Source organism: Camponotus floridanus, unplaced genomic scaffold, assembly GCF_003227725.1.
Source record: "Camponotus floridanus strain SB8 unplaced genomic scaffold, Cflo_v7.5 scaffold70, whole genome shotgun sequence".
NCBI classification, from domain to species: Eukaryota; Metazoa; Arthropoda; class Insecta; order Hymenoptera; family Formicidae; genus Camponotus; species Camponotus floridanus.
Window position 1 is genome coordinate 113,982 of NW_020229839.1, and position 24,213 is coordinate 138,194.

General features: G+C 37.0%; 1 protein-coding gene across 11 annotated transcripts in view; it reads left to right on the forward strand.

Annotated features, from left to right (window-relative positions):
* The window catches only part of LOC105257292 (protein scalloped), a 154,393-nt gene that overhangs the window by 92,769 nt on the left and 37,411 nt on the right, over positions 1-24,213 (forward strand). For all 11 annotated transcript variants that reach the window (XM_025413826.1, XM_011267822.3, XM_025413829.1 and 8 more), the window contains one exon: positions 22,201-22,325. In XM_025413826.1, the coding sequence (XP_025269611.1) occupies positions 22,201-22,325 (125 nt within the window). The remainder of the gene's footprint in view (positions 1-22,200; positions 22,326-24,213) is intronic.

Below are 24,213 nucleotides of genomic sequence, written 5' to 3' on the forward strand. Positions count from 1 at the left end.
TATACAAAATGAAAATAATAGAGAGTGAGAGAAAAGAATTGAAAATGAAAAGAATTGATTACATATTATTTGTTTGACAACTGTGTAGACTCTTTGTTTAATCCGATGGTGATTACAAGATGGGCTTTACGAGGAGAAGTAATTGAATTTTAATCAGAGATGGACAAAATATAGTATTTGTATCCATGAGATAGAAAATAGAGAAAGAGAGAGAGAGAGATGTATATAAATCGTTACATCTACATGTGTATATAAATGTGTATATAAATGTATATTTTTAATATATGACAAATTAATATGAAATAATCATTTATCTGCATGTTAATTAAAATGATATTTAAAGTTAATTTATGAGTTAAAAATAAATATTTTAAATATGTATTTCGTTTAATATACATGGACTCTAAATAATCAATTGAAATAATAACTTTTTTATTGTATGTGTAACAAAATATTTAAATATTATTTTTACAAATATGTATTTTCATTAGATTTTATTTATCTCTCATATCTCTTAGATCCGATTTTATTTATGTCATTAAATCATATTATAATAGTTATTTTAAATTAATATTAAAATTAATTATTCTTCACATAAATATCACTTTTGTAATTGTTTCTGTTTGATTATTTTTCTTGTTTTATTTTCTTTGCTTCATAATATATTTATTCGAAATAATACAAGAATTTGCGATCATTTTAAATTTACATGCATTTTCGATAATTGTATTAAAATTATTATTTTAATTAATAATCACAATTATTACGTTCCATATTTTATGCATAATTGTAACTATCATTCTCATTTATAAGGAAAATAAATAAATTTTCAAAAATTATATTATCTAAACGGTTGTGTTTAATAATTTGCGTCTGAAGCATGTCCACTGATTTTCATCGATGCACAAATGAAATATGAAACATTACAAGACTTCACAGTCAATTCATTAAAGATAATGCATTATACACCGTGGCACTATGGCGAAGCGGCGCATTACCGGCATTTCTGTGCGAAGAGAAAGGTATCGCCGTCGACATAAATCTTGGCGCAAAGCATACGCATAAGCATGTATCCGCGCGCATAATCGTGGCGCGCAAGAAAGCACTCTCCACGCCTTTCTTCCTCGGGTTCTCTCTTTCTGTCTCTAACGATCGCCGACGTCGACCGCGTGTCATGCGGTGTATTATTATAGCAGCGTTGTGTTGAGCACATCCGCTTGGTATATTCCATAAACAATATTCAACTTGAAGCGGTCGGGACGCGAAGTAGTAAAGCCCGTGAAATTGATTTTATCATCCGGTGGCGTTTTAACTGATCATTTAGGGTAGAATATGGAAGGTAGAAATATGCGAAATTTATATGCGATATTAGATTCAGATATCCAGTATTTGATTTTAAATTATAACCCTGTTAAAAATATCCACTTAAATTTTGAAAGAGATCCGCTTCAATTAAAAGGGAGATGAGATTTTTCTATTTATTAGTAATAAAAAGTAAGTTTAAAGTTTAAATTATAATTTGAAAATAATCTTAAATTATTATCTGAATGAATGAAAGCTAATACGTGAAAGAAAATGTGGAGAGAGAGCATGATACATTTTCTCTCCCTTTCTTTCCATCCTCTCTCTCTCTTTCTCTCTCTCTCTCTCTCTCTCTCTCTCTATATATATATATATATATATATATATATATATATATATATTTTCAGAGATAAGACATTGCGCGAGCTGAACGTGGAAGTTTGCGAATCCCTTTGCGTCGGCAGATAGTACCGTGTTGTACTTGAAATCCGAAGTTTCGGGATGCTAGCTGCATCTGTTCTTGCAGTTTCTGCTAGTCGGAATATTCGCGTGACAGAATTTAACATCGCGAGCGATGCTTACTACTGTTTATCTTTCCGAAGTAAAATTACGTAAATCGAGAATATATACATATATATATATGTATATACATTTCGTTTCGTCCGCGTCTCATCAGCGTTTCTTCGCAGATAGAATTAATTTCTCGTTAATTAACGAGCGTGTTAACTGTCAAGCTCGCAAAAAGATACAAATACAGAATTTCTCGATTAATATAAAGTATGAATGTACAATAGAAAAATTATGAGACGTTATGTATCGCAATGACAATAGTGACTAATTGTAAGTATTAAGAAAATATTTTTTGATACAACATTTATAATATAAGCGAATAAAAATACGACATATATTTCTAATTGTCAAAAACAATTAGTATGAATTGAAGAAGAATATTTTATAATAAAAATAACAATATTGTAGTTTAATCTAATGTTAAAAAAAGTGACTGACTATGTTTTATCTTAATATGTAATGTTATATGTGTCACGTAATAATTAATTCTATTTTTAGTATTTAGTTATTTAAAATACTTTAAAAAATTTCAAAAGAGTCATTTATTAACTGTGATAAAATTCATTCTTTAAAATTGTTAGAAAATTTTCCACAAATTATTATTAATAATTATTAATATAAGTATTCAAGTACTCAAGTATACAATTGCAAAACAAAAGATAAAAAATTTTGCGAAACTTGATGATTAACAAAGATGAATATCGCTGACATTCTACGGATCCTTGACAAGTCGTTACCTTAAGCAAACAGGGGATTTCATCGACCGAATTGCGCGAGGAACCGTTTAAGTAAGATGAGGTCAATAAAGCGCCTCATTAATGCTGAGGAAACACGTACGTCCCGACGACTTTGGCAGTAATAACTGATGTAAACGAGCGTCTGCCACGATGACGATGACGACGGGTTTAACGACAGCTGTACCGAGGGGACGGACAAAATACGATGCATTCGCTGAGTTATCGTTATTCGCCCTAATTATCTCATTTAATTATCGCGAATTATTAGCCCGCCCGCGTCTCGCGTTCGAAACGATCTCGACACCCCTTATATTCGCCGATATCGAGTCGGCGATGAGTGATCGCGTCGACGATCGATCGATCAATTTACGATTTCTCTCCGCCTTTCCCTGCCCTTTTCTTACACGAGGTCCCCCTTCGCTCGCGCGTTCTTCGTCTTCCTCCTCGAGCGCTTTAGGTAAGATCGCTATCGCACTTCTATTGTCTAAATAATGACGACTCGTAAGAGTCGAATGGTTGTGTCGACGTGTATGTGCACGATCGGCGATTTAGCATCGTTCGTCGGACATTGAAAGATGACGCCAGCTCAAAGTGACGGCGATATCGACGGGTTATATCAGGCCACATCTGGCGCAAGAGTGTAGTAAGATTTGCATTGCTTCGTCATTTTTAAGCCTTATGATTATACTATTATAATCACATGTGGATAGCGTACATATGATATAATTTGAATTATAAATATGTATTATTTTTATTAATGACAGCCCTGAAAGCGTCAATTTCCTTATTACTCGCCGATCATAAGATAGCTAAAAATAGTGTATAAAATCATGATAAAATATTCAAACAAAAATTAAACTACATCTTATATTATGTATCATACATATATTTTATTCATTATGTAATCATTATTAATGATATATTAATAATAATGATAATAATAACATTTTATATACATATGTATTCATATCCATATATGAATAATAATTAATTATATCATTATATATGTATAATTGTGTTATATGTATTATACCTAACGCGATTTATGTATAACACATTTACGAAATATTTTGTATCATATATGATTATATCAGATTCAATTTAAAGTCATGATACAGCCGTATAAAATCGTTCTTAATCTTCAATTTGAAGCAAAATGAAGACATAACGCGCGCATAAATCTGTTGTATTATATTTAAATAATACATAGACGAGAATAAATAAAGGCAGACGGTTGGCAGGCGGCGGTAACAGGAACTTGAGTATTTATTCCGCCGGCATGCGTTGGACGTGTGGCGTTTATCGCGTCGCATTAAAGATCGATCGTCCGATAGTATAGGTGGCTTCTTCGCGAAAGGATAAAAGTGCAGACGTGCACGCTCCACTTAGAATGCAAAGTAACGCGCACGTTTGTTAATGGACGCGGCGTTTCACGGAATTCACGGCCGAATTAATTTCGATCGGGAATCAAACTGTCATCGATCAGCTGTCGTCGTTCGAACGTAAACCGCAATATCCCGCTGCTCTTTTCGCGGCGCGATCACGTCGATCGTCGATTCGGTCGCCGAAGGCGCGGCCTGCGAATGCAGATGCGCGAAATATACACACCGTATGCAGAAGGTGCAGCGAACACTCGGAGGCGACGGTGAGTCACGCAGCGTGACATTTGACCCCCACCAATGCGTCTCGGTCGTCGTCGCGTGGTGCATCCAGGGATTCTCAAACGAAAATACGAACCGAGACACAGTGTATACAAGCTGTATAAGCTGATCGATCATGCTTACGATCGCGCGGATTCTTTGAGTAATTTCCAGGTGATTTTATAACGAAAACGTCGAGTCATTGATAATTTACAGACGACTAGAAAAAGATATGTAATGACGAACGTTCTCACAAATTGAACTTTCGAGCTGCGATGATGACGAATTCTCATTCAAGAATATTTTCCAGTTGATCTTAATTTAACGGAATCGTGATTTAAGACTTAATCTCATTCCCCGAAATATCTGATGAATTTAGTCAACAAAGCGACGAACGTTTATAGTTTTAGCTAGTTTAGATTAGTAAGTATATATTGAACTCGATCTCCCATCCGTAGATAGAATGTCAGACAGTGACTAAAAATATCGCGCATGAAAGGATAGACAGTTCAATCAGATCATCATGGTAGCTGTCAACTTCCGTTAACTGTTCCCATCCGTTCCCTCTCTCGGTTCTCTTACTCGGACTTTTCATTGCTTCTACTGGAAGACATGAGACTTAACGACCTCGCACGTTGGCCGATCGCCAAGAGCAAACTGGAATCTCAGAATCATGCCTTTCCGTTATGGTCTTCTTGACTAACTTATAGCGTCTTCTTCATTTATCTTATGATTTTTTTATACACGAATAATCAATGAAGACGCGTCATACATTGATTACATTATCAAAATTTATGTAGCACGATTTGCTTCTTTTGAAAAATGAAGTGATATAGCGTAATTGTATTATATTTATCTAGATTTGTCAAATCAATAACAGTTTTAATAAAACTCTTTAATATAATATTAAATAATATTAGCTAATTCAAATAAAATTTAAATATTGAAAATAAATATATATCAGCAAGAAAAAAGAATATATATAATATTTATTATGATATATAGAGATTATATAAAAAGCAAATTCGTCACAATATAAACACAAGTACAAAAGAAGTAAATTAACAATAAGTCGAACTATGGAAATGAGCGAGTTTTTAATTCCAAGCCAATATACCTTTATAATCAATTCCCAATCATTACGATACTATCAGTAAATAATGTTACGAGCAGATATTTCTCTACTTGCATTCTATATCCACAGAATTTTCGAAAATTAGAAGAGAAAACGCACCAAACAAATTTAATAATCTCGTAATTATGCGCGATAAATTCTTGAAATCATTCTCTTTTTCAATAAAATGTGAATGGATTAGAAATCATTGTTATTATATTGTAGATATATGTGTAATACAATTGCGTAAATCGTGTGTTACCGTACTAACGAGACAATCAACCAAGCTACCTCTCTACCTAGCTAAAGAATCATAAACGGAGACACGAGAGAGGAAGCAGGCTTCCGAAGCCTCGAGACCATTTCCACGAAGAGGATTCTAATTACGACCGTGGATGATATCCCGTTTTCCCTCCGTTCATTTTTCTTCTCTTCTCTTCTCTCTTCAGCCTCTCGTTCGATCCATACCCGTAGAATCGTTTCGAGAACCGAATCTCTTCCTCTTTCTCTCCTTCTCTCTCTCTCTCTCTCTCTCTCTCTCTCTCTCTCTCTCTCTCTCTCTCTCTCTCTCTCTCTCTCTCTCTCTCTCTCTCTCTCTCTCTCTCTCTCTCTCTCTCTCTTTCCTCGTCTCCTCTTTCTCTCTCTGCTTATCTATCTATCTATCTATCTATCTATCTATCTATCTATCTATCTATCTATCTATCTATCTATCTCTATCTATCTATTTATCTATCTATCTATCTATCTATCTATCTATCTATCTATCTATCCATCCATCTATCTATATGTCTTTTCTCTTCTATCTTCTTCCGACACGAACTCGTCGGATGGATTGAGTTTCGGTCGATTTTTTTTTCTTTTTTTCTATCCCTCCACGACACACGCTAGGCAGCGGCGACCTCGCTAGGAAATCTAATTTTGCGTCTGCTTTCCTTCCGCTTCCAACGATTTTTCTTTGTTTTGCATGTCGCGCGATCAGTCGATACGCGAAAGACCGATAGTAGGAAGTCTGAAATCTACCATGGGATAAAAAGTCAAATCTAACACTAGCAGTGCGAACGTGTCGAAACTCAAGGGTGCTAAAATATTTGTACGAAAAGGCTAATCACTGATCAGAAATATACCGATTCTTTGTAGTATAAAGAATTAAAAATTTTAATAATAGAACATTTTACTATTTTAATGTTAAAATCTTAAAATTAAAATTAAAAGTCTTTTTCAGAGCTTTTAATATATTCTTATAGATAACAACGTTATTATTTAATTTAATGCTACAAGAAAATTCATTGTAAGAAATTAATGCAAATTATTCATTTCAATTTTATTTAATTTAATTAAGTTTAATTTAATTAATAATATAATTAATTTATTTATTTTAATTATTCCAACACCTTTTAACTTTTCACATACTACATACACCCATACTTTTGTGTCTGAAATTAATCTTTGTGCCTTCTTTCTCTCTCTATATCATTTTCAACTGCTCAGTTATGCGTGTAGAGTTAATGATACTTGGTTTTGACCATCGATCAGCGTTGTACATGAAATCTTTGTTCGTCCGGTTGATTAATTCTTCAAATTACCAGAGAGAACCGGCTCGTTTACGCGTGTCTACCTCGGATAATCCGTGGTCACTCGGACCGCAAGATGAGGATGTAGGGCGAAGCATGGACAAGAATGGGAGAAGGTATACAGCTACATGGCTAGGAGATTTATTCGCGAGTTTATCCCGTCGCCACCGAGTGGATACGAGATGAGCTCGTAGAAAGATAAAGCGAGAGACGGAGAAAGATAGAAGAAGAGAATACATGGTAAGGAAGGCGGGGGTGTTTGCGGGTTGAACGTCCTCGGTATCGAATATAAATAGCGTCCCGACGTCCGTCTCTACCTCTTCCTCTTCGTCTTCGTCTTCGTCTTCTCTCGCGGCTCTTCGTCTTTTTTTTTTACGTCTACTTCTTGCTTACTTGACCCGACTGGTCAAATCTTTGCGCGTAACTTTCAAAACTCGCTGATTATTTTTCTTATATTTCTACTACGCTAATAACACAAAATACATAGATTTTGTATCCATCGGTATTTTGGGAAGAAAAATAATTGAAATTTATCATACATGCGGTTTTATTTATTTTAATATACTTGTGATAAAAATATAAAATGTAGAATCTGATAGCATCTCAGTCATGATTATAATTGATATATAAATTTTTGAGTGCGTATGTAAATAATAATAGCGACATATACGCACGTAAATTTATGAATAGCATTTATCGTACATCTGTATATCCTAAATGAAACAAGTATAATACGCGGGAGTAGCGAACCGTTGCTTCTTTCACGAATATCCGTATTACTTGGTCCGGGGTTGAGGAATACCTGAATGTGGGAGCTTTCGCAGGTTGCACGCTGATGAACTTTCCGAGTGGGCGACTTAAGCCGCGCCAAGCCGAGGCACCGAGTCGGCGAATTATCGCCGCGAAAGCAGAAGCAACTTGTCTGGTATGCCAAAATCGATAAAGCGCATCCACCTGCTCTCTCGCTCGCCGTCCCTGTTGCCGCTGATCCACCTTGGAACTTCGTTCTACGACCAGCAAGATGCGATTTATTAGCGTTTTATTAGGATTTTAAAATCGCCGTCGCGGGGGAAACGAATTTCGCGTTGTCGTTATCGGTTACCGTTGATCGTTCGGAGATATACGTCGGCCGTATTTCTCTTTTTTTCCCCGGACATATTCTAAACGCGAAGAATAAACGTTGGATTGACATGTCACGATGATGATAAACGTGACGGTCGTCTAGCACGAACAGTCGCGTGTGTCTATCTTGAAGATCGCGAACTGGGTTAACCGGTTCCTCGTTGTATATAATGAAGCTCTGAATAATCGGAATTAAACCTAGAATTAGCATCCAACCGGTTGAACATGGTGGAATCGCCGGCAATGTGAAACGCGCGGATGTTCGCGAATATTTCAGTTCTATTTTTTACTCGGCTTGCTTGTCGCGATTAAGTGACGTTAATTTCGTTAAATCGCAATGTGAAGAGTACTAGCGAATCTCGAGGATATAGCGAGTGGAGTGTCTCAGGATCTTTTCAATCTCCGTTTTAAAGGCTATTATTCGAGGAATTTGATGTCATAATTTTTTTTCCTTCCAGAAAAAATTTCTCCGGAAGGGCAATTATTTTAAAAATATTCGGTATTATAATAATCTCTCTCTTAAAGTAATTAAATATCGCATTAAAATATTAAAAAAGTAAGTTTATTATGTGGATTATAAAAGTTGGCAAAAGTTACTAGCGCCTCGATATTTTCACTCGATAGTTTTTAAAGTCCAACTTAACTGAAATACAAAATTATCATTATTATTTACTTAAATTCTTCAGATTCCTTCCTGAAATTTTTATAAATTCCTTAGATCTTTTTTAATTATTTTTTGTCCTTGATCTTGTGATTATTATCTTTACATTAATTTTTAATGAAATAATGGCGTATCTTAATCTGGCCTCAATGGTCGAACGAGTAGCCGATACATTCGAGATACTCGACACATGTAATGGCTATCCTGGGGGTTCTATCTCAAAAATGAATCTGCCGCGATAAACTAATGGGAATTAAAAGGAGATAATATCGCTCTTCTCCGTAGGAGGAGGCGAGCGGATCAGCCGATCTCTCGACATTACGAGCGGCGACAGATCAAACGTGTCGAAGCCGATCGCTCCACATCCGAACGCGGGGAATTTCTTATCGATCAGTTTCGTTGGGCGGGGAAGGAGTTACCTCAAGTACGAGGGCTAATTGAATCGGGCCGATGATCGAGCTCGGCGTTTGACGTCCAGATAGTGCACTATTCGAGTGCTCTTGCCAAGAAGATAAAGTCGGCAACAGAGCGGCACCTTGACCCCAAGCCTCTCTTCTTCTTCTCTTCCTTTTTTCTTTTCTCTTTTTTTTTCTCTTCGTAAAGCTCGCGCCAGAAGAAAAACTAAAGAAGTCGATACTCTCTCCCAGAAGAGAGCAATAGCGTAATTAGCGTGATATAGTTCGGTGGAAAAAGTCTGCAGGACGATTGTGATCTTCGAATCTTGAAACTTGTTTCTGTCGTTTAAACTTGCGATAAAATACGCGAAGAAATAGAAAAATAGCTCGCTGCAATTTGTCTCTTTCTTCTCTTTTTTTCTTTTACTATGTTACCGAATAGGATCAACATTGAAGGTGACGAAGAAACTTCGTCCAGCTAGTCAGCTAATTCTCGTTTCTCTCCTGCTTCTGAAGATATATCTATGAAACAGAAGATACGATATTATTTTTTTCCCAATTCTCTATATCTGCCTATCTATTTTTTCCAGACATCTCTTTTCTGTATCCTTCTTTCTTTACTTTTATTCGTCTCTATCTCGATCGCCGACAAACGTAACAAACCAAAATTCTCAATACACGCGATTATTCTATCTATTTAATTAAATCTAATTTTATGCAGAATCTTTTTTTTGTAATAAAAATAACGTATAGTCAAGATCGGTCTTTACTCTATTTGCAAAAGCTTCATATAATCTGTACCTATACAATACATATACATGTATGTATACGTACAGCACGCGAGTACCTCGGTCGGTCTCGGGGAGTTAAAAGGAAGTGGCATCAACTCGCGCTGAATCGCTGATCCGTCGACTAATTGACGGATCATTATCGAAATCCAGACGAGAGACGGGACGACATTGTCGGGTCTACGGAATTGCCCCCGGTAGGTTACACGTACATCGTTCAGGGCCACGGTGTGCGACTATATACGAGATCGGCAATGCGGTGTGCGAGGGGATGGTGCGGCGGAAGAAAGAGATAGGGTTGGCGACGTGGTAGTGGTGGTGGTAGGGGATGACGCGGGGTCGAACGGAGAGAGGATGGAAGTGGGATATGAGGGAGCTGCCGGTTCAGCTGCATTAATTAAACTAGCGGAGGACAATGAGCCTGTCTGCCGGCTCGCTTGCCTCGCCGTGTAATTCACGCCTCTCACCGGTGAGGAGAGGAGAAGAGAGGCGCCCTTCGACTTTGCTTTCCAGTTTGAACCTTCCTACGGTCCTTAATTACCTACGTCTTTCTACCTGTCTCTCTCGCTCTCCCTTTCTTTCTCTATTTATTTATCTAACGTGTACGAACGCGCGTTTTCGCTTCAGTGCTTGTGACTATGAGACGGCGATCCGAGCAAGATTTATCGAATCCGCCGTTTTATTAAATTATCTCGTCTCGCGCACACGAATATCGTTTGTAAAAAAATTTGCAAATTTCATTATTTAAGAATAGTTTCTATGTTATATATATATATATTAAAAGATTATAAGATTATCACAATTTTAAACATAATTTTATATGTTAAACATTAATATTTGTTCCCATGAAATAGACACAAAGAATAATGAAAGTTTAATTCCAGTATTTCAATTAAAATCTTTTCACATAAATTTGGTCAGATAACAATTCAAAATATAATAAAACAAAGTAATGTGGAGATAAATATTAATATAACATTCAAATAGTTTACATGTAAATGATATAGAGATAAGGACACCTTTTATGAGTCAATTATTAAGAATCAATCATATAATACATGATGTAATTATTACACTTATAAATATTTTCAAATATTAATTATCTTGAATATTAGTATCTCTTTCTCTCTCTATCTCCTTATTTGTTTTAATATCGAACATTTTTCTGTTCTGAATAAATATCTTTCTGACAAACTTTTCCTTTTTCATATCTCTCCGAATAATATTTACATTAAATGAAAGTTGTAAAAAAATAAATTTTAGTCATGATATATATATTAATAATAATAGGAATACGGTACAAATATGTCGCGAACAATATCGCAACTCAAACAAGACGTTGCCTTGCTGCCGCAACGCTCATAACGCAGTCAAGAGTCAAGGCGATCGATTACAAATTGAAGACGCTAATTTATACACGGTTCGACGCTCAGGCCTCTGCCTTGACACCTATCGTCGCCTCTATAGTCATTGCTGTCGCTATAGTCGTCGCTGTCACTCGGGTGTGTTGCTTATTAACTCGCTCAAGTTTGCCAACCGAGCTACAACGGCTAACAAGGTGAACAATGTTTGGCAATTATCTCGGTTAAATGATCCTCCTGAGATGCGACTGCGGCATCCTACTAGCTACGTTACCTAAAACATCCACGCATCCAACGTACGTAGTATACATACATTGTTGTAGGGTTTCCGATTTGAATCAACTTCCTTGAAACAAATGTGTAGGAACATGAGGTATAACAAGCAGATGTTATGCTAATATATGATAGCATTCGTTGAGTTTAATAGAGGTCTTGAAAGTTTAAGCCACGATTAAAATCGCGGCTTAAAATATGTATGTATGTATGAAATGAATATTAAAATATACAAAATATATAAAATACATACACAATTAAAATATACAATATTATTATTGGGTAAAATTGTATATTAAAAATTTTCTCAATTTTATTTAATAAGAAACAGACTTCACTTTATACAATTTTAATTAATTATTAAGATATTTGTGCTTTTATAGAATCTGAAGCACTCTCTTATCATCTTTAATACTTTCATCAAGTCTTTATAATCATATTTAAATGTTCAAGATTCTAAGATTTGGGACATATTCTTACTTTTCTGTAATATTACATGCACATTTTACATTCTTGTAACAAAAAGAAAATGAGTTCGCTCATTTTCAGGTCAACTGTTGCAGAAAATCAGCGTTCACGTTCATTGAAGCGCGAATCTTATAGATTCTTACCGCGTCTCGAGAAGTAACCTACCTATCCGGAGTTAACTATTCGTTGGCGTGACCAGCAGAAACCTTATATAAGAAATTACGGTAATAATCGTAGCGTAAATAGCGACCGCGCTTGCGTATCGCTTTAATTCGCGCAACCCAATTTTGCCGCTCACTCTCCAGTTTTTTTTTTTGAAAGTAGAGAAAATGACTCATTTAAAATTTTAATATAATATAATTAATATAATAGAATATATAATTAATATAATATATTTCATAAAAATATAATATAATAAATTAATATAATATAATTAATATAAAATATTTGATAAAAATAAAAAAATCGGATAAAAGTCCAAGATTAAAAGCGATAATAGTTTTATCGGTGGATGTTGATAGACAACAGAAATTATACGCGTACATTATCATCAAGATATCAGTTCACTGAAATCGGAATCGATCTATCTCTGTTATAGAAACATGAAATGTATATCTGTCATAATGATAAAAACTAAAAGACAAAAAAGTTCATTTCTCCAACGAAATCTCAACAAATTAAAATTAATGCTTAATAAAATTATACGGATCTGATTCTGTTAAAAACAAAAACGAACGCGATAAAGCTGATTATCCGAGCTGTTTACGTTGGCTTTTAATTCCTCTCTTTTGCCGCTTACTATTTCTGGGCAGCGGTGCCGACGCGTTTCCTGTTTTCTTTGCGACTGTATCGCGTAATATGCACCCGCGTAATTACGCGAATTATGCCGCGTATCGACTTTTATATCGCCAGACTGCGCGCCTCTTCTTCTGCCATCCGCTTGCTCGCGTTCTTATTCGAGAGACGCAGCCACGAAACGGCGATCTTATGCAAATCGATTAACGGTACATGCAACGCGCAGTATTCTGCCTTTTTCTCGACGTATAAGGCCGATATTGACTGATAAATATTCAAGTCCCTCTTTCTCTTTCGTCGCGACTGATTCTCCGTCGATTCGCTCCTCTCTTTACCGTCCCTTCGACGGACACATCGTTACTCGAGAGTCGTTATAAAATAATGAACTTCTTAATAAGAGGAAATTCTCTCTTCGTCGCATCGCTTCGCGTGATATTCGCATTTGTTTCCCGGCGTCTTTTAAAATATGCTAATGAAATCAAAATACCGTTATAGCTCGCTTTCAAAATCTGCAATGGGTAATTCAAGTCAAAGGAAATCTTTAAACATTATTATTCCGGTTGTCTGTTTATACATATTATTTTTCTCGTGAAAATAAATAATCAATATATTTCACTTAAGTTTGATACATTTCGAGGCAGAAATTGTTGAAGTATATATTCTATATCATATAAATATATATTATCGATTGTAAAGGATTTGATTTACTTTCACGTCTTTCGCGAAGAAATTAAAAAAAAATTACTCGCGACTATGTCGGATTTGTGTCGGACTGCGTCAAAGTAACGCGATCTCTAGATCTCGTCATCGCGCGAAACCAAACAAGGATCCTACCGGACGATGATCCGCCACCGTGGATCGTGATCCGAATCGACGAGAGGTGCCGCCGGCAGTCGCTTTGTCGTGCCTTGATGATCGTTTCTCCCTTTTTTCGATCGTGCAACGACACGAGAACCTGAATGACGTAAAGTCGGGATGGGATAGAAGATCTTAGAGGGGAAAGAGCGAGGAGGGGGGAAGGGGAGGCAGCGGAAACCGGTTGTTGGCCTCAACGGCAGCTGTCTTCTCGACGAACGCGAAGAGCGAAGAAACGCTACACGCTCGATCGACGGCTTCTATGCGTTCGTCGAACTAGCTTCTGAAAACAAGGAGAGTTTTGGTGCTCTAAAGCATCTCGGAGGGAGAAGGAAAAAGAAAGGGAGAACCACTCCCTCGCTTTTGTTCTTGCTCTATAGTCGTGTTATCCTCGGGTTTCTCCTCGTTGTTGCTCGCTGTATCGAAAACTGTAAATCAACACCGTGGATAATGTTTCTCCCACGGGACCGAGGAGAATCAGCTGTTCGTCTTGACAGCGGCGAATTGTAAGGACGAAGGCTGAAGGAAGTGATTAGAGAAAGACGAGTCGAGTTAATTATCTCGATGGTGACGAATTGCGAAATTATCGATAGGATGTTGCAAATCTTGCAGCTAAAAAATAAATCTAATATTATATACGTTTTTTTTTTTATTTAACCAGAAATTTCTATAATTTCAATAATATAATGTAGCCATCAAATACAATATTTATGTAACATTTATTATAAATTTCAATAATTTTCACGATGAGATTTCCAATGTAATTTATTTGTTTTATAAAATTAATATAAAAAAATCGATAATTATAAAATCATGATAAAAATGTCAGCGAAGAATTAATTTCCACCGACACTTCAGCTTTGTATTTCGAAGTTTTTCGACAATTCCATCTCTTTATCTTTTCCTCTTCGTCGTCATTCTCATATTTTCTTGACATTATCCTCTCGACGATTTCTCTACTTCTTCCTCAGTCACGCTCTTAAGTTCCTCGCTCGCTTAAGTTTACCGTCATGTTTGCCCGACACACATGCATACAATCTCAGTGTTCGTCTAGTTCGCGTCTTCTTGTCTCGAGAGCTTATTACGCCGGCAATGTCGCTGCGGTTTTTGACGGAAGATTGCATTATTCGTCATTAAAACCGTATTAACCCTTACCGCGACGCACGCACACGCGCGGTAAAGCAAGCTGATGGAATTATGCGAACCACGAGGATTCGATATTAATCCCGTCGCCCGTTCTAATTTGAGCCAACTCTATGCCGATTATTTCGCAAGAACAGTTATTTCGATACCGACTTTAATGTATCTCAAAACGCGAAGAAGCGAAATTGCATCGCGCGATTATTCCCAACGCGTTCGAAAATAACTCTTCATTATGTACATACGTATCATTAGCTTCTAACAAATATATAGTACATAAATTTATTTTCAAGTTCTATCTATACACACGTACTCTATATTTATACAGTTTATATATATTTTCCGTTTTTATATACTTTAATGAAAAAGAGATGTCTTTCTTTATCATATTTTTATAAAGATTGAATTTCTTCGAACATTTTTGTAATTAAATTTGAAATTAAATTCTAGTATATAAAAACAAAATTTTACTATTTATTTATAGTACATTTCTCTCTCTAATTGGATTTCTAGAAACTCTCTAGATATTTAGTCACTTGCAATTCAAAAATTATATTATTATTGTCTCAACATATTTTCATTATAAATTCAAATTCGACTGGAAGATATTACATCGTAATCGCAATACTTTATATAAATTTTCCAATTTACGAGCCAAGGCGGTCTCGAAAGTAAATAGCGCGCATTATATTACGCGACCCCCCGCAAGTTTCGCGCGGTTAGTAATTTTCCCTTTAGCTGCGCGCGCTCTCATTTTCTACAAATATAATGCGGTTAATGATTCTTCTCTCGAGGTTCCCGGCGACGGCTCGCGCGCCCTGTTCTTATTCTCGAGGAGCATTCAATTATTGACTTCAATTCGGAGCCGACACACATTAGCATAGCCCTGAATAATTCATGGTCGAACGGTTAATCCTGCAATATGTAAATTAATCCCTCTAATTGCGCGCGACAATACGACGAGCGTTACAGCCCAAACACGATCCCCGAATCATCCGATTTATGTACATATTCCCCCGGTTTGCTTTAATGAGACGGTGGCATAATTTTCTCGCCTAAGCTTTACAAATTATTTCGCTCGTAATTGTGGGTGGGATATGCGGCTCGTAAAATGCAAAAATGCTGTTCGATGGTTATCGAAATTAAAATATCTTGGCGAAATTAGTCGCGAAATGATGGTGTTTAATATTCGCCGCTTAACATCTTCGAATCGATCGCGGAGATGTTGGATGCCGCGTTATTTTTCGCGAATTTTCTCTCCCGCGGGACTCCATTCTTCGATGGAAAATTGTCTCGTTCCAATTTATCCCGGGATCCTAACGAACTGGTCTCGGAAATACCCGATAATTACCGCGGCAGTTTTCGCTAATCGCCTTCGTGCAGCGTGAATCTCACTCTTGAGGGAGCCGAGTCATTTCGATTCCCACACCATAATCCTTTTCCGCACATAATAGACAAACCATGGTGGTCCTTAACGATGCGACGAATGCGCGCGAAGGCAAGATATTTATATTGATTTATATTATATTGATCGCGGAAAAACATTATCGAGACCTCTCTCTTTCTCTCTCGTCGAGAACGGGACTCGGCAAAATTGCTAATTGAAGAGGTCGCGAAAGTGGCTTCCGTTTGTTGCGATTTCCATCGCGTTACCTCGTTTCCGCGCGGATCTATTCTTTGCCGGATGCATCGAACTGTTTCCCGTGCTGCGCACGCGGGTTATCGTATTTTTTTTTTGTTTCTTTTTCCGCTTGCCAAGAATTAAAGAGGTGAACGCACCGTAGTTGGACGGAATCGCATTGTTTCGTTTTTCTCTCCCGGGGCGCGTTCCGGGGATCTGCCAATATTTTCCGCACGATCTCTCCTCCTCCTCCAGGTATACCCCTCTCGCTAACCCACGCGCTCTTGCGAAAAGCTTCAAGTGCGTTTATTATTTTTCCCTACTTTTACCTCGTCCTCCCCGCAACGTCGTTCTCGTTGCTTGCGTCTGCTTTTCTTTTCAATCGCTCTAGCTTCAAATACAAGAGAGATGATTCATCCCGCGTTTTCGATGCTCTGCGCTCTCGTAGAACGAATGAATACGGGAACACGATATGAGGGGAATCGAGCTCGCTGTTTTTCATTGAACCAAACGACGATTAATCACAAATCGTCCGCGTATCGAATAGACGCACCTGTGGCTGCGAGGCAAGTTTTTCATCGCTCGATTGGCACGAACGTCAAAGAAATTGTACCGCTTGACGCGAGAACACTTATTATTTCATTATCGACAAAATTAATAGTTGGAATTTTCATTAACCAGTAAATTGATATGAAAAGGAGAAAAATAAAATAGGAAATATAAAAAAAAAATATATATATAGGTATAAATTGATATGGAAAGGGGAAAAATAAAATAGGAAAAATAAAAAATATATATAGATATAAATGTAGAAACATACAAGAAGAAATATATTGTATATTGGTATAAATATAAACTTTAATATTGAATTTAAATATGAATAATTATCATAGTTATAATCTAGAAATGTACTTGCTGGTGATTATGTAGCACACGTTTTTCTAAACGAAATTTTATTGGTATTTAATTGAATCAACGTAAATATAATTTTGTTTTATTCGTTACTTGATCTGCTATATCGCTCCGCGTTAAAATCACGAGTGCATTAACACGGCTCAATAATTTCTGCGCAATCGTCGTTTCAGCAGCTTGCGCCTTTAACGTTGCTTTTAACGTGATATTTTATCTAAACCGTATAACGGGCACTGAACGATTAAGCCTGATTCGTCGCGGTCGATTTATATAAAGTCTATATCACGCACGCTCTTTCACCAACTTTTTACTTTGTCCCCATGGCTTTGCGCACGTATAATTGTCCGATAATATCGAAACGTGGCTCGTGCCAGAACCGATTAGAATTCTTAATGGCTCGCATAAAAGGCGGAGCACGGCGCGAGCGCGTCGTCTCTTAATAAATTTTGCGGCACGATTATTCGCGACCGGCATCGAGATGATAATTAATTTTTCCCGGAAATTTACGTGAGAGAGGAAAAAGCCTCGTCACGGTGATATAAAAATTATGATTACGTTTTTATCGCCATTATCCAACGTAATGTCGTATCCTCACGACACAGTATTATAACAATATTACAATCTTTTTTATCATTTGGCAATATTTGCTACGTTGAAAAATATTCGCGCAACATAACTTGTACTCCTTCAACTGATCTTTTCTTCCTTAGCAAGAAAAAATGGAGATATCGATCATTTTTGTACAAGTATACAAAAAAATATAGAAAAAAATAAAATTTAAATTAAAAATGTTTAAAGCTATAAGAGCACAAATAAAAAGATTAATATTTCAATTAACATGGAATAATTTCTGAAAGTCTCTTTTATGGTTTCTGAGAAGAAACTATTTTCTATTTTAATATTACTTTTAAAATTATAAACTATTACTACAATTAACTCTTTCGGATCTCCTTGATAAGATCAATGCTGCCGCTTCTTTCAGTATACCGCAGAGTATACTCGACAGGAGAAGATGATAAAGCCAGATGTGGAATAACCGGCAAACTAAATCGGACTTTTCCATTTTCACGCGATCGCCGATAAATAACTATGTATGTAACGCTTCGCAAAAGATTCGCCGGCGTTATGAAAAGGTCTCCCGGAGACCTCCCGAGTGCGTTATCGGACACATTGTCGTCATCGTGGCTAGATTGCCGTACATATATGCATCTGCGGAGGTGTGTTTGCACACGTTATACCGCTCTCCGCACGGCCAACGTAGGGACAAGAGAGGCGATATATAATGTTCCGCGATATTAAACGGGACGCATTCCACCGAAGCCACCCTCTGGTCCCTGCTATGAATGCTTCTACGCGACCCCCGTCTCCTGTCTCACCGTCCCCCTCCTCCCCCCTGTTCCGCCTGCCGCTCGCCCCCTCGCCGACTACCTCCGAAAAGCGGAACGAGGAAGCGAGAGGGAGAGAAAGAGAGAGAGAGAAATAGGGAGGGAGATAAATAGATGAGTAGAGATAGAGAGAACAGACCTGGCCTACTCGACCAGGGCCACCCCCGAATGGTTATACGCCAAATTTACAACTTAGCCAGTGCCACTACCACCCCATATATGGCATTTACTATCATCCTCGCAGAGTGCAACTGATACATGTACCTGTGTATACTACGTATGGTTCGAGGATAAAGCAAACGACATTTTCCCGATGATGAATTCGCGTCGAAAAGTCTATTCGAAGTTTGAAGGAATAATCGTTTTTTATTAATTTCGCGAAATTTTCGTGCTATAGTATTCTTCGATTGAAGCATAAAGATGAGATAAAATTCACGAGTAATTTAGATTTTGCTTTCGCATTTTTCTATCAATATGTTTTGTGAAAAATTTAAAAAAAATTATCGATAATTCTATTACTTTGCTTGTTGAAAATATAACACGTATGTGAATAGTCGCAGATAGAGTTATGAAATAATGCGTTTAGCAAAAAACTTAGAAGTTTTTGACAACCGTAAGGTTCACTGCACACGCGATATATCGCGGAATTAAACTCGCAAGAATGTGTTGAAAGATGGACGTAGCGATCTCATTCTCGCGAATATTCGCGACATTCCAAAACGTTCATCTTTCTCTCTCTCTCTCTCTAGTTTCTTCATTCGTCGCATTGTTGCAACCTCTACTACAAATGTTCTACGTTACCTATAATTCTCATTTCAGTAGAATCTCGACGAGATTCAGTAATTTAATAGTCTAAACACAGTTGAATTAGTGTAAAGTATAACAACAAAGCACACAATATTAAGTGTTGAATTGAGAAGTTTTATTTAAGACGCAACGTCTTTTTTTCTATTCTTAATAAATTTTATTATTCAGCTGCATCGCTAATATTTTCTTCCCGATAAAAAAAGATGAAAAGTAAATTTCTTTGTGGTCTTTTAAAAAATTTTATTATTCGGCTGCATTGCTAATATTTTTTTCCTGATAAAAAAGATGAAAAGTAAATTTCTTTTTGATCTTTTAAATTAAAATATTTTCAAATAGAAAATCTCAGACGCTTATAAAAATGTGACGTATGAATTTTTGAAAAGAATCCTAAAGATGCAAATGCAAAAAGATTGATGTCGCTTTGCGTGCGTAATATGATTCATTAAATATCACTTTAAGTATACCGGTCCGAGTAGAAAGCTAAGCAATTTACTGAATCCGGCCTATTCGAGCGACGCGCGCGCGCGCTCGCCACCGTCCCTCTTCGCGAGCCGAAAATTTGTCGCGACTCGATCATTACTCAACAAGCCGGACCGGACCGGGAGAATCTAGCACCGTAATATCCTAGCGGAACGGATAACAGAGAAGGACGTGGCACGTTCGCGATCTCTACCGCGATCGTAGTAGTAGCCACCAGGACATTCCGAGGTTTCGCCGACGAGAGAGCGAGAGAGAGAGAGAGAGCAAGCAAAAGAGAAAGAGAGAGAGAGAGAGAGGCGCCTCCCTCTCAAAGTTCCTGCACCCTATCACGACCGTGTGCCCGGTCATACCCTATCCTTCATCCGAACATTTCCATCCCTTGGTGGGTAACCTCCCCCTCTCCCCCACTCTCTCTTTCTCACTCTCTCTCTCCTCTTTCTCCCTCGTCTACGAGCATGCCGAATGCAACCATACGTCATCCTCTGTGATCTATGTTTTCTGTCCGTTCCGGCACGGACTCGTGCACGTGCACACGTGTAACGCACACATATCGGCGCGCGCATACATACGTAACTCGTACACGTGCGTCTCGCGTCTCTATTAAGCCACCGCTCATTTTGTAGACTGCATATTGCACTCGCATATTTCCCCGTTGACCGCGATGATCGCCCGTGCATTTTCGCGAGAAATGTACGTACCGAGGATTGACACCTTTTTTATACGGCATGTCACACATGGACTTTTTATACACTTTTTATACATTTCGAACAATTTTCTAGTCGATCGGATAAAACGCGATGAGTATTTTGAAATATTTGCTGCATGCACTTCCATGGATATATTAAAGTAATACCAAGAAATTTATTCTAGAGAGTAATGCATTTTTTAAATACGAAAATAATAGATTAATTGTAAAGTAAATATTAAGAGAAAAATATTATATCGAATATAGACATGTAATAATAATACAACGTGACATATTTCCTTGCAAACGCGTGAAGTGGAACATCGAAAATCCGCGTATAATTAACAATTATTCGTCTTGTTTCTCTCCGAGAACTGGGATATGGTCGGCACATGCGCAGGCAGCCTCCGCGAATGATTCCCCGATGAATTTCGTCATCGCGATGAATGCCACAGGGGGATGGGGAGGAGGGGGATGATGTAGAGGGAGAGAAAGGGATCGAACGGGGACGGGGGAAAGGGGGAGGTAGGGAGAACACTCGGCTTTCCGGAGTGGTTGTTGCTACGGATCGGGATTCGTACCGCCACCGGCAACCCCGTCGGGGATAGGGGTCTCTTCCGGGGGTTTAACACACGCACTCCACCCCCGGTAGGCGGAGTGTACCGCCTACGAGCTATCCCCACCTGCCATCGTGGTACTGATACGCGATATCAGCGAACACTTGTTGCTCCGACGAGCGTAGAAAAGCGACGACGACGAGGTGCCGTCTCTATCCTCTACCCCCTGCCTTCACCACCCCATCCTCTGGGGTCGCGATTTTTTACGCGCTGATTTTTTTCTGTCATCGCTCCCACCCCGAACCCCCTGTGTGTATAACCCCCCGGCTCCCCCTCTTTCTGTTCCCTTTCCCGTAACTAATCCGATAGGATAATATTCCGCTCTGTCGAAAACTACCTCGCCGCGCGATGACCAGCAGAATTAATTCGTTATTCCGCAATGCGTACATTGTTAGAAACAATAACGAATGTGAAATTGGAAATTTATAGGCGGGGTGACCCGGAAGTACCATAATGGTTTCGCTGATAAAATTGCGAGCGATTGAGAAATTTTATTTATTTACTTTTCCCTATATTAACATCGCAATTAATATTCAAATCATTATTATTGCCTCCCTTAAGAGATTATTATCATTATCATTGTTATATTAGGGGAAGAAATATGAATCTGACAAAATCATCAGATTGCTCTCTTCCATTGCACATACCGCTATTTATTTCGGTAATTTTTATTATCATTTTATATATATTTGTTATCTGTATCTTTCGATACATGAGAGAGAATAAGACTGGTAACATTTATGACTTTCATGGGGAGTTAATTTATGGTTATTACTTTCCGCTGCGCGAGATAAATTCAGGTCATTTTCGCAATTTCATCTCGCGTGCGCGGGCACAGCTTGAGACTAGGATTTTTCTGAGAAAAGTTAATAAACCAAAGTTGTTCCTCGTTTGTTTGCAGGCAGTGCGGTGGCTGCAGCCGACACCATTTCCGCGCCGTGGACCCCCGCGAGTTCCGGGCCGCCGCCCGACGCCAACGGCTCCGGCTCGGATACGAAGAACCTCGACGTTGGCGAAATTAGCGATGTAAGTCAACTATCTTAATTAAGAATGATTACGTCAAATACGAAGGTAATAGTGTTTGTTTTTAATTTTAATGAATTATTTTAATTAATCGCGACCGGAATTCGCAGGAGCGAGCTTGTTCTTCCGGCTCGTGTTTACATCTGTCATGAACATTTCTTAGTCCTTTAAACTGTCGTAGTTTATTTGAAGTGAATATAAAATAGTTATCAAAGGGTATTTATCATTTACGCGAAATTGTAAACAAAAATCTCTGCAAAGTATAGATGTAATTTTTTGGAGTAGTAAAAATTGAGATTTTTTTTTATCAAATATTAGCATAGAAGATTTATTAATTTATTTTATATACTTTTTGATCTCGTAAAGAGTTTTTCAAATGTAATTTATATAACAATTTTTTTAAAAATCATTCGCAAGTTTTTTTGAAATATTTTAACAAATTGTTTGGTTTAATTCCGACTATGTCTTCAATCTCATTTCGCGCTATAAGCGAACAAAATCGCGTTCTGCATCTCGAACGAAATGCGTGTCAAACAAATGGTCGATCGGTTATTAAATCCTTTCTGTTTTCGACGTTCGAGCACGCATCCACTCGTCTACAGTGGCATAACCATCCTCGATTGGTCTTGGCATCCGGTGTTTCTTATCAAACTCCGCTCGCTCGCGAACGGCCACGTTAGTATTCGCGTTAATCATCCAGCCTCGCAAAACCTAGCTGGCCTCACGGGCTTCTCGCCAATCGGCGAAAGATTCATCTCTCACGCGCGAAAGAAACGTACGATTAAATAGCCGCGTCTTTAACAAAGTCGTTAGAGGCTTATTGACCGCGGATGCTGCAGACGAGTGAGTGCTACTGGACACGCGAGTATCCACTTTTGAACACCTGGCCGGATGTCGAGGACTTGGTAACGTCACTTTGTTTGACCCCGTTTTTAAACGGTCATTCATCTTTCATCGTAACACGAGGTCATTGTAATTTGGCATATCTATCATTATAATAATTGTATTTTTTATACTGATCGGATTGTTTTGATATTTGTGTTATTGTAAAGAAGAAATCTATACGTAAGAAGATCACTTACTGCATCATTTCAATTATTTTAATTGTTTCTTATCAGATAAAATTCCAGTTTTTTAAAGATCATATGATGCATATGATATAAAAATTATGTTTTAAAAAATTATTTTTTTTCTAAAAGAGTTGTAAAACATTTGTCAAAAATAATTTTCTTTTTGAAGCGGAGGATGATACATTAAAACGATGCATCCTATATAATAATTTTTTTAAATTTTGAGACATGTTTTCATCAATGAAATTGATATTTTTTATCATATTATTGCTTTTTAAAATTTTAAATATTTTTCTATTAAAATATAATTAAATATAATTAAAATATAATTAAAATATAATTTTTTCAAGATTTAATTAATCTTAAATCAATTAAAAAATACAATCTTATTATTCATTTATGCTTGCAGAATATAATTAATCATTTATAATATTAGATAATTCTCTAATTAGAAGATACTTTTGATTTTGGCAGAAAAAAAATTATTTCATAATTTGATAAAGAATTGCGATGTTAAAATCATCATGTAAATTTTATAAGAAACCTAATATATATTACACATATGAAGAAATTGAAAATTGAATAATATAATTTATAATAATTAATAAATAAACTAATATATTACGATAATATATTTTATTCGATATATTTTATTCCGAAAATATATTTTATAATATAATATATTAATATATTCAATGTTTGCATAGGCTTTCATGCTAAAAAAATTATCCGAGATCAAAGAAAGCCTTTAGTGAGAGATTAATTGTGCAAAAAACAAATTCCAACATCTCTCTCTAAGCTTTGCTATCTCAATTAAATCG